This window comes from Drosophila ficusphila, unplaced genomic scaffold, assembly GCF_018152265.1.
Source record: "Drosophila ficusphila isolate 14025-0441.05 unplaced genomic scaffold, ASM1815226v1 contig_198, whole genome shotgun sequence".
In the NCBI taxonomy this organism is placed as follows: domain Eukaryota; kingdom Metazoa; phylum Arthropoda; class Insecta; order Diptera; family Drosophilidae; genus Drosophila; species Drosophila ficusphila.
Genome location: NW_025064092.1, coordinates 9,755,756 through 9,769,767, shown reverse-complemented (window position 1 = coordinate 9,769,767; position 14,012 = coordinate 9,755,756). Strand labels below are relative to the sequence as shown.

The 14,012-nt window shown below is 43.8% G+C and overlaps 5 protein-coding genes across 6 annotated transcripts; 3 read left to right on the top strand and 2 right to left on the bottom strand.

Moving 5' to 3' along the window:
- The first annotated feature begins 612 nt into the window (after positions 1-612).
- LOC108091332 (alpha-tocopherol transfer protein-like) lies at positions 613-2,808 on the top strand. The gene is made up of 7 exons (XM_017190475.2): positions 613-732; positions 787-1,239; positions 1,537-1,696; positions 1,756-1,837; positions 1,891-2,223; positions 2,287-2,423; positions 2,478-2,808. Exons 2-7 carry the CDS (start codon positions 1,101-1,103, stop codon positions 2,545-2,547), a joined length of 921 nt encoding a protein of 306 aa, XP_017045964.1. The 5' UTR covers positions 613-732; positions 787-1,100; the 3' UTR covers positions 2,548-2,808.
- A 297-nt stretch (positions 2,809-3,105) lies between these two features.
- Positions 3,106-5,140, top strand: LOC108091333 (alpha-tocopherol transfer protein-like). The gene is made up of 6 exons (XM_017190476.2): positions 3,106-3,594; positions 3,904-4,063; positions 4,155-4,236; positions 4,294-4,596; positions 4,711-4,847; positions 4,904-5,140. Exons 1-6 carry the CDS (start codon positions 3,471-3,473, stop codon positions 4,983-4,985), a joined length of 888 nt encoding a protein of 295 aa, XP_017045965.1. The 5' UTR covers positions 3,106-3,470; the 3' UTR covers positions 4,986-5,140.
- A 156-nt stretch (positions 5,141-5,296) lies between these two features.
- Positions 5,297-7,657, top strand: LOC108091331 (protein crooked neck). The gene is made up of 2 exons (XM_017190473.2): positions 5,297-5,433; positions 5,499-7,657. The coding sequence occupies exons 1-2, from the start codon at positions 5,398-5,400 to the stop codon at positions 7,569-7,571; spliced, it is 2,109 nt and encodes a 702-aa protein (XP_017045962.1). The 5' UTR covers positions 5,297-5,397; the 3' UTR covers positions 7,572-7,657.
- A 1,124-nt stretch (positions 7,658-8,781) lies between these two features.
- On the bottom strand, positions 8,782-10,088 carry LOC108091341 (odorant receptor 2a). The gene is made up of 2 exons (XM_017190489.2): positions 8,973-10,088; positions 8,782-8,916 (listed from the first exon to the last, which is right to left on the bottom strand). The coding sequence occupies exons 1-2, from the start codon at positions 10,086-10,088 to the stop codon at positions 8,866-8,868; spliced, it is 1,167 nt and encodes a 388-aa protein (XP_017045978.1). The 3' UTR covers positions 8,782-8,865.
- Positions 10,066-14,011, bottom strand: LOC108091340 (DNA-binding protein K10). 2 transcript variants are annotated; one of them, XM_017190488.1, is made up of 2 exons: positions 12,603-14,011; positions 10,066-10,200 (listed from the first exon to the last, which is right to left on the bottom strand). In XM_017190488.1, exons 1-2 carry the CDS (start codon positions 13,821-13,823, stop codon positions 10,165-10,167), a joined length of 1,257 nt encoding a protein of 418 aa, XP_017045977.1. In that variant the 5' UTR covers positions 13,824-14,011; the 3' UTR covers positions 10,066-10,164. The 2 variants fall into 2 exon arrangements, with proteins under 2 accessions (XP_017045977.1, XP_017045976.1); XM_017190487.2 differs by lacking the exon at positions 10,066-10,200 and adding an exon at positions 11,028-11,837.
- Position 14,012: the final 1 nt, after the last annotated feature.

Below are 14,012 nucleotides of genomic sequence, written 5' to 3'. Positions count from 1 at the left end.
ACCTATCCCAATCAGTATTGCCAGCTGCAAACTGTTATTATAAAAAGGTGAAATCCTAAGGTCTAAGGTCTATAAAAACACAATGTTAACATTTTGAGAATTTTGAGAATAACCATTTTGTGACCGTTGGCGATTTCATACGACGGGCAAAGTATTATGAGCAAGCCATATACAATATCAAACAAAAACAGCTCCTAACGAGGTTAAAGAGTAAAAATGTCGAGACGATTGCATTCTTAACGCAAAAGGTGCTAATATCAAAATTATATTGAAAATATATTGCACATTCGAACAATAAAAACATTCAAGCAAATTTTAAAAAGTTTGTTTAATTGGTCGAATGCGTTGAGTTGCGTTCGTCACGAATGTTTTACCTCGCTAGGAGGCGTTTTTATTTGGTCATTCAAAAAGATAACAATATAAACTCTATTTTAAACTTATGGATGGATTTGTAGTTTAGACATTAATAACATCAATATTTGCAAGGACATACGAATATAATATTTTAAACAAAATAAATATTTTTTTATTAACGTAGTTCTTAATTCGAAATTCTAAAAAATCCGGGATTTCCTAACCCGCGTTAGAGAACTTTGATAGTTCCGCGATCTGGTCAGACTATTCATTGTGTCGAAGTTAGGAGCGCTTTTTAGAAATGAACAATAACTGGATAATAGGGGATATCCTGGATCTGGCGAGGATGTGGACTTCATCCTGGTGGGCGGCGATCAAGTGGGTAGACTCATTGTGTGTCATTCTGTTGTAGCTGTACTCCATATCCACCAGATGCCAAGAACTCCTGTGACGCTACCCTTCCCCGGGCGTCCTGTCTCTCTGGGGAGCCAGTGGTTTCATGGCGAGCCTCCCTGGAACGTTGCTTAATTGCAAACATTTGGATTCGTTCGTGGGTGTTTGGCGAGCTTAATAGCGAAGCTTTTTCTATAGCCGATCGGAGCGTGAAAAGCTAAAGATAGCGTCGAAACAATGTTTACATTGTATGTGTGCGGGCTTGTTAGCTTTATCAATTGGGGTACTTAGCTAAGCTACTTGCTTAGTTAGTGGGTTTTTGCGGGCCCAGAAAGACGCGTTCGTTTACCCCGATGGAGAACGATATACAAAAAGGGGATCAAGAAGAGGCCGCCTCCAAATCTACATCCCCTCCGGCTAATAAATGGAGCGACAAGCTGGCTGAGCTGATTGCCTGGTTTGAGGGCAATCCCAACCTGCCGGAGAAGATCGGTAAGTTAATCTGGAGAATCGACGCCAAATCGGTTGCGCTTCGATTGAAAATCAGCCAAGTGCGAGACGGAATTAATGGGCGCGCAATAACCTGATATGGTTAACGATCCATTAACCTTGTAACTCTGAGCAGTGCCAAAGGTCAAGAGCAGGGAGTACCTCTATAGAAACACCTAGACGCCGACTCGTTTGCTGGAGTACAATTAACAATCTTTGTTTTTGAGTGCTCCCACCTTTTTTTTTGTAGATCCTTGGAATATAAGTTTCATTTTCGTTTTATATGCAACTTCCCTATAGAACCCATAGTAATGCTCCGATTCCTGAAGTGCATGGCCTTCGATGTAAAACGTACCAAATCACTGGTGGAGCTCAACTACAGTATGCGAAATAAACACCCACATCTATTCATTGATCGCAACATGGAGGACGAGATGACCGCCAAGGGCTTAAAAGTGTCGTAAGTAAAAAAGGAGAGTTATAATAGAGGGACATATAGGTAATATTTCTCCTTCTTAGGGATCTGCTGATTTTGCCCGGTGTTACGCCAAAGGGAAACAAGCTGCTCTTGTTCCGTTTGGCTGACATGGATCCCCATACGGTAAGTCTTGGTTACTTTAAAAAAGAAACCCTTTTTCCAATGATCCCTCACAGCGCAATTCCGTCGAAGAGACCAAAATCTTCTTTATGATGAGCGATGCTCGATTTACAATGCCGGATGCGGAGCGAGAAAATGGCAAAGGAGAGGATTACGTGCTAGATGAATCGGATATTGCACAGGGTGATGTGCAGATCGTAGACATTGAGGGTTATACCATACGGCACCTGGCTTATGTCTCCATTTTTGTGCTTCGAATCTATATGAAGTTCCTGCAAGAGGCTTATCCTTCACGTCTGCAGGCCATGCATGTCATCAATTGTCCTTCTTTTCTGGATAGACTTATCTCCATGATGTCCCCCTTTTTAAGAGAAGAAGTTCGGAATATGGTAATTTTAAATATAAATATGTACCTTTTCTTGTTTACACCTCACACTCCAACTCATTTGCAGATCAAATACCACACGGAGGGCTTGGAGAGCCTTTATGAGGAAGTGCCCAAGGACATGTTGCCCAAGGAATATGGCGGAAAGGCTGGAACTATTGCAGAACTCAAAGCAAGGGGTGTTCAATCCCTCAAGGACAAAACGTAAGTTCAAGACATATATGTAATACATATAACCTCGACCCTCCATTTTTTAAGTGCCTATTTGAGTGATGAACGTTACTGGAAAGTGGCCTCCCAAAGCAAGAGCCGCTGGTCCTGGTTTTGATATTCCAATAACGTTCCCACATATCCTGCGAACGTGATATATATTTAAATGTGATTATTGAGCGCGTCTTGCCAAAAGGAAGCTCAGATTGGGGTTTCGAGAGAATGAAGCTGCCCTTTGTATAGGAATATCTATTTTTGCATATTTTATTACATTCTTACCAATTACAATAAGTGTACCTATTTTTCTACAATCAAATATGGGGCTATTGTCGATTTATTAGCAGCAACATGACCAATATACACACTTTATATACCAATATTTTGAATTTGTGTTTAACGAGGTTTTTGGGAGGCAATAGGAATTTGGTTATGGATACCTAGCTACCTTTTTATTTAAATTTGCAAACATTTTTTTGGCATTGAGCAAAGCTTCTGTCGAGTAATTCTTCTTGTAAATAAATTATCACTATGGGAAAATGGACACAGGGACATAATCTCATATATTGTCGGTAATCTATTGATTTTTGTTAGTGCTTATTATTAGATATAGAAAATAGTCCTTTTCTTTTAGGTAAAAAAAGAGCATTAATTTTTAGTCAAATAAAACGACATTTGAGTCATTAGGCGGATATGGAATTTGGATGCGGCACACGACCAGGTGATTAGGCAGATTCAGAAGCTGCGACGGAACAAATTTAGGCACTATTAAGCTTTGGCCAAACGTCGGCACAAAAAGCAATTATGGCATTACGTGTTTTTAATCGCAGACACCATAGGACTGAATATTTAGAAACCAAATCGATGAGCGAAATCGATGCGAGACTTGCAGTCAGTCGTCTGCTAGGCTTCGTGCCCTACGGTTGGAAAGCGATTCGAAAATAATTTATTTTGGGGAAGTTTTTTGAAAGCGATATCCTCGTCCGATAGCTGATAGACTGTGGTGGAAGAGCAAGGTAAATAAATCGATAGCCAGACGCATCAATGAGCGCCACCGGTGTCGAGAAGACGGAGGCGAGTGCAACGAGGGAAGACCTGCGACGGGAACAGGATCTCAAGGAGCTGCTCCTGTGGTTCCAGCAAAATGAGAAACTGCCCAAGGAAATTGGTATGTAAAATCATGAGCACCAAAAGTCCATGCCGGAAACTGAAATCCGTTTGACAAGAAGCACCAACACCACCATCCATCTAAAGTCATCATCCACCTCCCACCACGCACCTCCCACTAATGAGGTTGTTTGTAGGCGCTCCACTCGTCGCCTTACGTCACTGCTGTCGATTGTGTACAAATAAATAATAATACACTGACAAGCTTCCCCAAATCGAACCTCCTTAACATTAAATTACACTAAATATAAAAACTTAGTTTCAATTATTCATTTTTTGTATGTACCCCTCTAAAATGGTCTATTTGTAGATCCCCTGCTTCTCCGTCGCTTTTACCAGTGCATGTATGGCGACTTGGCGGAGACCCAGAAGCTCATTGAGGTGAACTATGCCCTGCGCAACCGACATCCTCACCTTTTTATCCAGAGGGATCCTCTAGACGCGGACAGCCGGAATACTTTCGACTACGCGTGAGTGTACCTTATCAGCAGAACAACTTATTTTATACTTTCTGCAGGTTTCTTTTGACTTAAAATAAACTAAAATTTTATCTTATTATAGTGACATCTTACCGCTGCCGGGTCTAACACCTGATAAAGCAAAGGTATCGCTGTACTGCTTCCGGGATTTTGATGCATCAAAGGTAAATATTAGGTGAATTTGGATTTGGAGCCATTATTTAGACCATTTTCATTCGCAGATGCACCACACAGAGGATACGCGCGCCTTCTTTATGGTCAGCGATTGTCGTTTCGTGACGCCGGACGATTCTGCTAATCCAGAGCTTTTATCCGAGGGCGAGGTGCAGATTTTCGACATGAAGGGCACCACCATGAGACATATTTCCCGACTGACGATCAGCACTCTTCGGGCGTACATCAAGTTTCTTCAGTTGGCATTCCCGGTGCGCCTGCGCGCCATCCACATGGTAAACTGTCCAACATACTTGGATCGAATCGTTAGCGTGGTGAAGCCGTTCATCAGCGACGAGGTTTTCAAACTGGTAAGATTATATTATACCAATACATCATTTTTAAAGTTTGGGTTACCAATTTAAAAAGCCACAACTTAATGCAGTTAAAAAATACGATCTCAATTACAATTGGATATCTTTTAGATCCGCTTTCACACTGTCAGCTTGGACACTTTATATGAGTTTGTACCCCGGGCGATGTTGCCGGAGGAGTACGGCGGAGGAGCTGGATCGTTGGAAACTTTGCGGACGCAGACCCAAAAATCCTTGGTTAAGCATCGGTAGGTTTTTGATCTGCGAGTCTACCATTTAGTAACGCTTCGTTTCCATTTCACAGTGACTATCTGATGGACCCCAATCATTGGGTAGTGGAGAAAACTGAAAAGCGTAACGGCAACTCGTGGAGATTTTTCAAATGATTGGAGAGGGTCACAATTTTCTGGCATTTTTTTTTTCATATTTGTTGATTGGTTTTGATTTTTTTTATTATTATAAAATTTGTGTATGTGCCTGTGTATTGAAACTGTTCCTAAGGCATTTTTGCCTTAAATAAAGCTCATTTTGTAATTGTTTAGTTGTATTTGTCTTTAAACTATTAAAAATTAAACAAATAGACATTTAAAAAAGTAACTGCTTTATTTACAGTCTTTACAATTTCAAGCAGTGCGTAACAAAGAAGTGGCAACACTACGGACTATCGAAAACAAGTCAACTATCGATACCAATTCGACTATCGAAAGACTCACATCGCCAACACAACACTTTGGCATTATTTGTTTGCGATTTATTTTAGTTCGTAGCGATTTACTGTTAATAAGCCGGAGTTTAAAAATGGAGCGGCCACAAAAGATGCCCAAGGTGGCGAAGGTGAGTATAAAACAAAATGCAAACCTTGGTAGCAGGCAATTAATGTTAAATTTCACCACCACCAGGTAAAGAATAAGGCGCCGGCGGAGGTGCAAATTACGGCAGAGCAACTGCTCCGTGAGGCAAAGGAGCGCGATTTGGAGATCCTGCCGCCGCCGCCCAAGCAAAAGATCTCCGATCCCGCCGAGTTGGCCGACTACCAGCAGCGAAAGCGCAAGACGTTTGAGGACAATCTCCGCAAGAACCGCATGGTAGTCAGCCATTGGATAAAGTACGCCCAATGGGAGGAGCAGCAGCAGGAGATCCAGCGAGCTCGCTCCATTTGGGAACGAGCCCTGGATAATGAGCACCGCAATGTTACCCTCTGGCTAAAGTATGCCGAGATGGAGATGAAGAACAAGCAGGTGAACCATGCCCGCAATCTCTGGGATCGCGCAGTCACCATCATGCCGCGGGTTAATCAATTTTGGTACAAGTACACCTACATGGAGGAGATGCTGGAAAACGTAGCCGGCGCGCGTCAGGTGTTCGAGCGCTGGATGGAATGGCAACCGGAGGAGCAGGCCTGGCAAACGTACGTCAACTTCGAGCTGCGCTACAAGGAGATCGATCGGGCTCGTGAGGTCTACGAGCGTTTCGTCTATGTGCATCCGGATGTGAAGAACTGGATTAAGTTTGCCCGCTTCGAGGAGTCACATGGCTTTATCCATGGCGCGCGGCGTGTTTTTGAACGTGCTGTGGAGTTCTTCGGGGACGAGTACATCGAGGAGCGGCTGTTCATCGCCTTCGCTCGTTTTGAGGAGGGTCAGAAGGAGCACGATCGGGCGCGCATTATCTACAAGTACGCATTGGATCACCTGCCCAAGGAACGCACACAAGAGCTGTTCAAGGCGTACACGATACATGAGAAGAAGTATGGCGATCGGGCGGGCATCGAGGATGTCATTGTGTCCAAACGCAAGTACCAGTATGAGCAGGAGGTGTCAGCCAATCCCACCAACTACGATGCCTGGTTCGATTATCTGCGCTTGATCGAAGCGGAGGGCGAGCGCGATCAGATTCGCGAGACCTACGAACGAGCCATCTCCAATGTGCCACCGGCAAACGAAAAGAACTTCTGGCGGCGCTATATTTACCTGTGGATCAACTACGCTCTGTACGAAGAACTCGAAGCGGAGGATGCGGACCGAACGAGGCAGATCTACAAGACCTGCCTCGAGCTGATACCACACAAACAGTTCACCTTTAGCAAGCTTTGGCTGCTGTACGCCCAGTTCGAGATCCGCTGCAAGGAGCTGCAGCGGGCTCGCAAAGCTCTTGGTCTTGCTATTGGCATGTGCCCCCGGGACAAACTCTTTAGGGGATACATTGACCTAGAGATTCAGCTGCGAGAGTTCGAGCGTTGCCGCCTGCTGTATGAAAAATTTCTGGAGTTTGGTCCGGAGAATTGTGTCACCTGGATGAAATTCGCAGAGCTTGAGAACCTATTGGGCGACACAGAGCGTGCGCGTGCCATTTTCGAGCTGGCCGTGCATCAGTCGCGACTGGATATGCCGGAGTTGCTGTGGAAAGCGTACATCGACTTTGAGGTGGCCCTCGGCGAAACGGAACTGGCCAGGCAGCTGTACGAGCGACTTCTCGAACGCACGCAGCACGTGAAGGTTTGGATGTCGTTCGCCAAATTCGAGATGGGCCTTAACCACGGCGACAGCGGACAGGATGCGGAGCTGAACGTGCGGCTGGCCAGGAGGATTTACGAGCGGGCCAACGATATGCTTCGCCAGCTGGGTGACAAGGAGTCGCGTGTGCTGCTCCTGGAGGCGTGGCGTGACTTCGAACGTGACGCATCCGATTCACAGGCTCTGCAAAAGGTTATGGACAAGATGCCGCGACGCATCAAGAAGCGGCAGAAGATCGTCTCGGACGATGGCGTAGAGGAGGGATGGGAGGAGGTCTTCGACTACATATTCCCCGAGGACGAGATGGCGCGGCCCAATCTCAAGCTGCTGGCCGCCGCCAAGATGTGGAAAAAACAGAAAGACGTTACGGAGGACGAAGTGCCCGCTCCAGTCATTGAATCCGACCCAGCAAATGCAGCAAGTCCTACACCAGCAGGGACGACGGATGCCGGTGACTGATCCGCAGAAAGCTATTCCATTTCGCATTACAATCACCTTATATTGTAAAAAGGAAACAATTAAATAGTAACACACCATGATGCTTATGTATGTTTATATTAATTTCTTTAAAATTTATTGGGAGGATGCTTTGAATGTATCAACGTGAGCAGCTTGAACCTAAGCGACATGGCCTTCCTGGAGTCCTGGCAGCTTGGAAATAAATACATTATTGCAGTGGGAATTTATTTAGTTTAATGCTTATTATAATATTCTATTAATGTAAAAAATATTTATAAGGAACTTACCCAATATTTATTATGGAATAAAATTATTGACGGAAATTAAAAAGAAATGAAATAATTTTGGTTAATTTATTGGCATTTTTGGAAGACTTCTTGAATTTGTCTAAAATACTCGAATTCGGTCGAAGGAAACGGAACCCCGGCGAGCATTGTCCATTTGGACAGCCAAACTGGCAGATTTCTGAAATCGAAATACCAGGCGAACATAAATGCCTAGAAGGTGGCTGCACTAACTGACGAACGTGCAATAGTCGAGACTCGAACTATTTCCTTTTTGGTGAGTAACATCAGCCACAACGTAGTCGAGTTTCAAACCACGCCCTCTGGGTGGTCAAAACAGCCAAGTTTCAAACCATTTGATCATGCGGTGGCTGGTGTAACTCACCAAAAAGGAAATAGTTCGAGTCTCGGCTACGCTCGTTCGTCAGTTAGTGCAGCCACCTTCTAGGCATTTATGTTCGCCTGGTATTTCGTTTTCAGAAACTGCCAATTTGGCTGCCCGAATAGACAAAATTGCTCCATGAAATTTTTTTAGATTAATTCCCCCATTTAATTATTCCCAAATCAGAAGACATTGCTTTTTTCTTTGTATGTGTTGATTTAGAAAAAATAATTATTTATTGTGTTTGTGGATGCTGACATCTCTTTTCGCGCTTATTTCCTATTTAAAAAAACCTTATAAAAATATATATACATATTCTCAAAACTAAATATGTAATTTGTAAAAGAATTATTAACACTATAAATATAAGAATCTTGTAATGCAACTACATATTAAATAAAATAAAATGCAGTATTGTTATAATATATTATTTTATATTATTATTATATATTATACTTTTATATGTTTTAATATTATTATAATTATAATATTTGCTATAATTATTATTATTGTTATAAATATATGAATAAAAAAGAATCCTAAAGAAATTTATATTAATGAAAGATAAATATTAGTTAAGATTAATTCGAAATATACGGATTTCGTTTCAAGCACCAGGCAATCAAAATTACTTGGCGCGTAGCAGAAGCGTAAAAACAGAGTAGGTGAACCGCATGACCTGCAATGAAGCAGATATGTTATACATATAAATGTTATAAGTATGTTATTCCCCACCTGCTCAAAGGTCTCCAGGGAGAGGGGGATGTAGTTGCCGGCAAAGATGAGCGATGGCCTCTGGGTTCTGGCCAGCGTGAAGTGAAGAGCCCGCTTGAATTTGGGCAGCTGTTCAACCCAATTGCAGGCGTAAAAGGCATCGCACAAAGCTTCGCTTTGCGTTCGCATCCTGTCGCCAAAGTAACAGATGACCAACACCTCCAAGGTGACGGCCGTGAAGAAGACAATGGAGATAATCATGGCGGTCAGTTCGTGGTCAGCCGCCATGTACAAGAAGTGCATGGTCACGGTGCACTGAACGGCGGCGGAGCAGGCGAACTGGGCCATGCAGGCCACCGAAAGGATGTGCTGGATGATCTCCCTCAGCCGATGCACGCGCATCAGATCTCGAATGCACTCGATCAGCTCCTCGTACACCTCCTCCTTGCTCAAATCTGGCCCAAAGCCGATGCGCCGCACCCTCAGCTCCAAGGCACGCATGTGACCCGTGAGCAGGCAGAGAAACGCCGGAGGATACGAGTCGCTGGCGCAGTTCTGGACGGCCTGTGCCACCAAAGCGAAGAGCTGGTAGATGTTAATCAGAACATAGCTTCGCGTCGAATTGCGCCAGTCGATGCCGAACCAAGCCGGATACAGAAGCTCCCGATCAGGACGAATGATCAACCGAATGCAGCTCAACAAGGTGCCAAAAACAAAGATCCTTGCAAAGGTCAGAAAGCTGCCCTGTGCGATCTCCACTTCCCTCCTCAAAGCGGACAGTTCCTCGGGATCTCCCACTTGCGTGGCCCTCAGATCCATTTGCCGCAGGAGCGTTCGGATTTCATGAAGCTGCTTCCGCACGTGGTACACGTTGACAAATTTCAAGTTGGCCACAACATCCGTGATGGTAATGGTCAGATTCTCGCACATTCCGGCCAAATTGGTGGTGAACAACAGGTTGGCGATCAGACTCAGGGGAAACAACAAGGTGACCACCAAATTGATCGCAATGGAGTACACCAGGTAGCTCAAGCGGGAAACCCCTGGTGGTCGCATCAGGCCAGTAAGCTCCCAAACCCGCCAGTGGTAAAAGAGAGCTCTATGGGTGTCCAGTTGAATTTCGTCTTGCACTGCCATGATTCTTCTTACCTTTTAAGGTGACCGAGGTAATCCTTCAGCTTTTATACTCCGACGATTATCTGTGATTGCGCTATTACACGAAATGTTGGCCCAACTTTTGGCTAAGTGGCTGGGAAAATAAACATAGGCCGTCAATAATGATCCCCACTTAAGTAAAAGTTGACGCTGGGCCTTTTGGTTTTGTTGAAAATCTCTCTTTATTCTGCAGTATTCTTCGTTCTTTTGGGGGAATCGGGGAGTCATCTATGGGTTATCAACTTACGGTCGAGCCCACAACACCTGACAAGCAAGGTCAAAGTGCCATGTGCTTAAATATTTAGTCTTAATATTCCCTATTTACCATTGTGGCTTGTTTTTAGCTACCTGAGGGTTTAGTGTTTCCTCACTGAATCTATGAATTCTACAATAAATCCAATTAAATCTTTGCCCGGAGTAAATTGTGCCTTATAAATACTCTGCTGGTTTTGAAATCTGTTAAGTTGCTAATTGAGGGTTTGATGTTAACTGATTTGTATTCAAATTGTTGACATATTAAAGGCGTTAAATCAGTTTTATTAACTTTAATCAGAAGGCTTTCAATGAGGACCGAAACTGTGCTTAAATCCTTATTATTTTGATTTTAAGGCCAGGATATTATTGCTAAGTAAGTGTTTTCACTTAATGGTTTTAGGAATTGCTGCTATTTTATAAATTTAACAATTACTTGCTACAATTCCACTTATTGGGGCTGCTTTAAGGTTACTTGTCAGGTTGATCTAGGTCCTCACTATCTAGAGCATTATTAGTCTACAAACAGTATGGGGATGAGGGGAATTGGGTCACGGTGAGGGGTCAAGGGTCAGGGAAAAGAACACAAAAACAAATCCGTAGATGCACGCCATCGAGAACACGTTCACAGTGATCTTAATTTGTAGTTTTTAAGAATTAATTTAAAAATACAATCAAGTGGTGTAATCAAAGGCTTACAGAGTGATTTTTTGCCCGGGTGCTCGGAGTGCGGACTCTCTGATACAATAATTCTGCGTTTCGAGCACTCGGGCAGCGAATATTAAATATTAATTATATATATCAATATATATGCATATGTAGCTAGGGGTATATGTATAATGTTGTGTACAAATAATTGATATTGCAGCAGCTTAGAATTGAAGAAAAAGCTGTTCTTTGAATAAGGAAACTATTACGTTACGGTTACATTACAATACTCTAATTTACGTTACGTTCACAATTAACAATCATCGTTAGAAATAGGTAAGAATAATCAATATATATTAATCTTGATCAATATAATTATCCCACATAATCATCGCTGGGGTCTGTTTTGTTTTTGTTTTAACATTATCGTTACTAAGCTCAGTTCTCAGTCGCAAAAGCAACGTATGACAAAAGCACCTCCTCCGGAGAAGGAGTGTGTATATATATCCGATGTCGAGTCGGGGTCTTGAGTTCAATACGTCTTCAATTGTCAGACTCTTGCTCTTGCTGGCTTTCTCTGTATTTTAGTTTCTAGTTTTAGTTTTGAATAGCTATTTCTGTTTTACGTTTTAGCTTTAGTTTTAGGTTCTGTTCTGTGTGTCGCCTGATCTTGATTCGGTTCGATTCGATTCGATTTGATTCGATTCGGTATTCGGTTTCGGTTGCATTGGCTGCCTAGGGATTTGGAATTGTTGCATCTTTAGCGCCTTCAGCCTTAGGGGCGGCGCACTGATTTGAATTTGCGTTTTTGTCTTTGTCTGACTTGGCATCCTGCAAAAGAAATACGAGTATTGCCAACGAGTTTTGAAAGCGCTGTTTTTTCAGTGTGTAAAGGAGCTCTCAGATCTATTCTTGTTTTCACAAGCAGTTTGCTATTTTATTTAATTTAATTTAAAATAAAAATCTTTTACTATCGTTGACTTTGCATAGTTTTTTTTTGAACAACAAAACTTGTTCTCACTTAGTCAAAATTATATTGAATCTATCTGATGGATAATTAAAAAATATAAAAGTGAGTGTGAAAGTTTTGAGTTCTGAGGCTTGATTTGTAAAGAATTTGTTAAGTTACTAAAATAATGTAAAGTTATTGATTCCAACTTTAAATAGTTTAGAAAATATGTTCTTTATTAATGTATATAAATATTTTTTTGTTGGATTTTAGATATTAAAACGTTTATTTTCTCTTTTGCGGATTTGGAATTGTGCCAAGGGAACCGAAGGTGCAAGTCGAAGCGAACGCAACCTGGCCCTCAAAACTCCAGGATAGCCAAATGGCCGGGAGAAGTGCAGCAGGTTGCAGTTCACTTCCTCGCTCTGCTTCATTATACCTTTTTCCTCCTACCTGGGAAACGCAACAAAGTGGGACTGGGTTGGGGGTTACGGAATCGAGGTTGCAAATCGATTTCAGTTTGAACCGAAACTTTACCCGAAATCGATGTGCATCCCTGAAGGGTTACTATTTCATGTGACTCCTATTCCGAGGGGAGCGATAAAAAGAGGGGATTCTAGGGATCGCTCAGGGGGTGCAGTGCTTACCTTGGCCTTGACGCTAGCGGCCTCCTGCTTCAGATACTCCTCCCTCGCCGCCTCGTAGAGCCCCACAAACTTGTCCCGCTGTCCTTTGTACTGGGCAAAGAGTTCGTCGTCCTTGTGGCCCTTTAACCGATTCTCGATGTCCGTCTTCTTGGCGTGCTCGGCACGAATCTCATCCGTGACCCAGGGCTTGTCGATAGGATACTGGTTGATCAGGTTCTTCAGCGTCTTGATGCTGCTCTTTCCCTTCACTGCCTGTTTGATCAGCTTGGGGTTCGGCTTCATTATCCGGCCGCCGTTCATGTTCATCGGCCCGAAAGGACCCGGTGGCATGCCACGCGGCGGCATTCGGGGACCCATCATGTGCATCGGCGGTGGGCCACCCATCATGGGACCCGGTCCGGGACCATTGCGGCGCATAAAATGTGGCGGTGGTGGCGGCGGTGGCCCACCCATGGGCGGCATGGGCGGCCCACGCATCCCGGGCATCGGTGGCTGGAAAGGCATCTGCGGATAAGGCCCACCGGGGCCTCCTATTGGTCCGGGGCCACGGGGTCCGGGTCCTGGGCCCATGGGACCCATCGGTGGACCCATCATGTGGCGTCCGGGCGGTCTGTTTGGTGGCGGTCCACGCTGGAACCCATTAAAGCCACGATTCAGGTTGGGATTGTTATTAGGATAACTCTGCCAACCGCCTCCGTTCATCTGATTGTTAAAGGGTGGCTGCTGCTGGTTCATCTGCTTGTTGTTATTCTGGTTGTTCATCTTGCCCTGCAGCTGATTGGAATTGGGATACTGTTGCTTAATGCCCTTCAGTGGCTTCTTCTTTAATCCGTCTCCTTGATTTTGTTTGTTGCCTGGAGAAGGATTATTAAAGTCAATGTACAGCGGGTCGCTGGGCATTTGACTGGAGGAGAACATCATCTGGTTGCCATTGTTGCCGTTGCCATTGTTTCCATTCCCATTGCCATTAGCATTGCCATTGCCTCCTGGACTGGAATTATTGTTGTTGCCTGGGCGAAAGGGTTTTCTATAAGGAGCTGCTGCAGCACGGGGATTATTGTTACTATTATTAAGATTATTATTATTGCTATTGTGGTTGTTGCGCTGCTGCGTATTTTGCTGCTGCTGCTGCGGCGAGTACTGCTGATACTGCTGCTGCTGGTGCAGTTGCTGCTGCGACTGCATGGCCCGGTTCTGCTGGAATTGATTATTGGACACCATTGCAAGGAGCACAAATCAACTTAAGGAAAATAGATCGTATCTAACACTCAAGGAAAGCCAACTAATTGGGAGCGGCACACGAAAATCGATCAAAAACTAAACAACACACGCTTTTTTTTATTATGAAAAGTTTTTTTTGGAAAAAATACGATCCGATTCCAGTGCTGTCAAACCAGCGATGGCACTATC

What these genes read in the sequence shown, in the direction of transcription:
- LOC108091332 (XM_017190475.2), top strand. Translation starts at nt 1,101, where the DNA reads ATGGAGAACGATATACAAAAAGGGGATCAAGAAGAGGCCGCCTCCAAA. An exon ending in CAACCTGCCGGAGAAGATCG is followed by an intron (nt 1,240 to 1,536) that starts GTAAGTTAATCT and finishes ACTTCCCTATAG; the next exon opens with AACCCATAGTAATGCTCCGA. An exon ending in GAGAAGAAGTTCGGAATATG is followed by an intron (nt 2,224 to 2,286) that starts GTAATTTTAAAT and finishes ACTCATTTGCAG; the next exon opens with ATCAAATACCACACGGAGGG.
- LOC108091333 (XM_017190476.2), top strand. Translation starts at nt 3,471, where the DNA reads ATGAGCGCCACCGGTGTCGAGAAGACGGAGGCGAGTGCAACGAGGGAA. An exon ending in GCGACGAGGTTTTCAAACTG is followed by an intron (nt 4,597 to 4,710) that starts GTAAGATTATAT and finishes GATATCTTTTAG; the next exon opens with ATCCGCTTTCACACTGTCAG. An exon ending in AAATCCTTGGTTAAGCATCG is followed by an intron (nt 4,848 to 4,903) that starts GTAGGTTTTTGA and finishes TCCATTTCACAG; the next exon opens with TGACTATCTGATGGACCCCA.
- LOC108091331 (XM_017190473.2), top strand. Translation starts at nt 5,398, where the DNA reads ATGGAGCGGCCACAAAAGATGCCCAAGGTGGCGAAG. An exon ending in AGATGCCCAAGGTGGCGAAG is followed by an intron (nt 5,434 to 5,498) that starts GTGAGTATAAAA and finishes CACCACCACCAG; the next exon opens with GTAAAGAATAAGGCGCCGGC.
- LOC108091341 (XM_017190489.2), bottom strand. Translation starts at nt 10,088, where the DNA reads ATGGCAGTGCAAGACGAAATTCAACTGGACACCCATAGAGCTCTCTTT. An exon ending in CCCTGGAGACCTTTGAGCAG is followed by an intron (nt 8,917 to 8,972) that starts GTGGGGAATAAC and finishes GCTTCATTGCAG; the next exon opens with GTCATGCGGTTCACCTACTC.
- LOC108091340 (XM_017190487.2), bottom strand. Translation starts at nt 13,823, where the DNA reads ATGGTGTCCAATAATCAATTCCAGCAGAACCGGGCCATGCAGTCGCAG. An exon ending in CCGCTAGCGTCAAGGCCAAG is followed by an intron (nt 11,838 to 12,602) that starts GTAAGCACTGCA and finishes TTTCTTTTGCAG; the next exon opens with GATGCCAAGTCAGACAAAGA.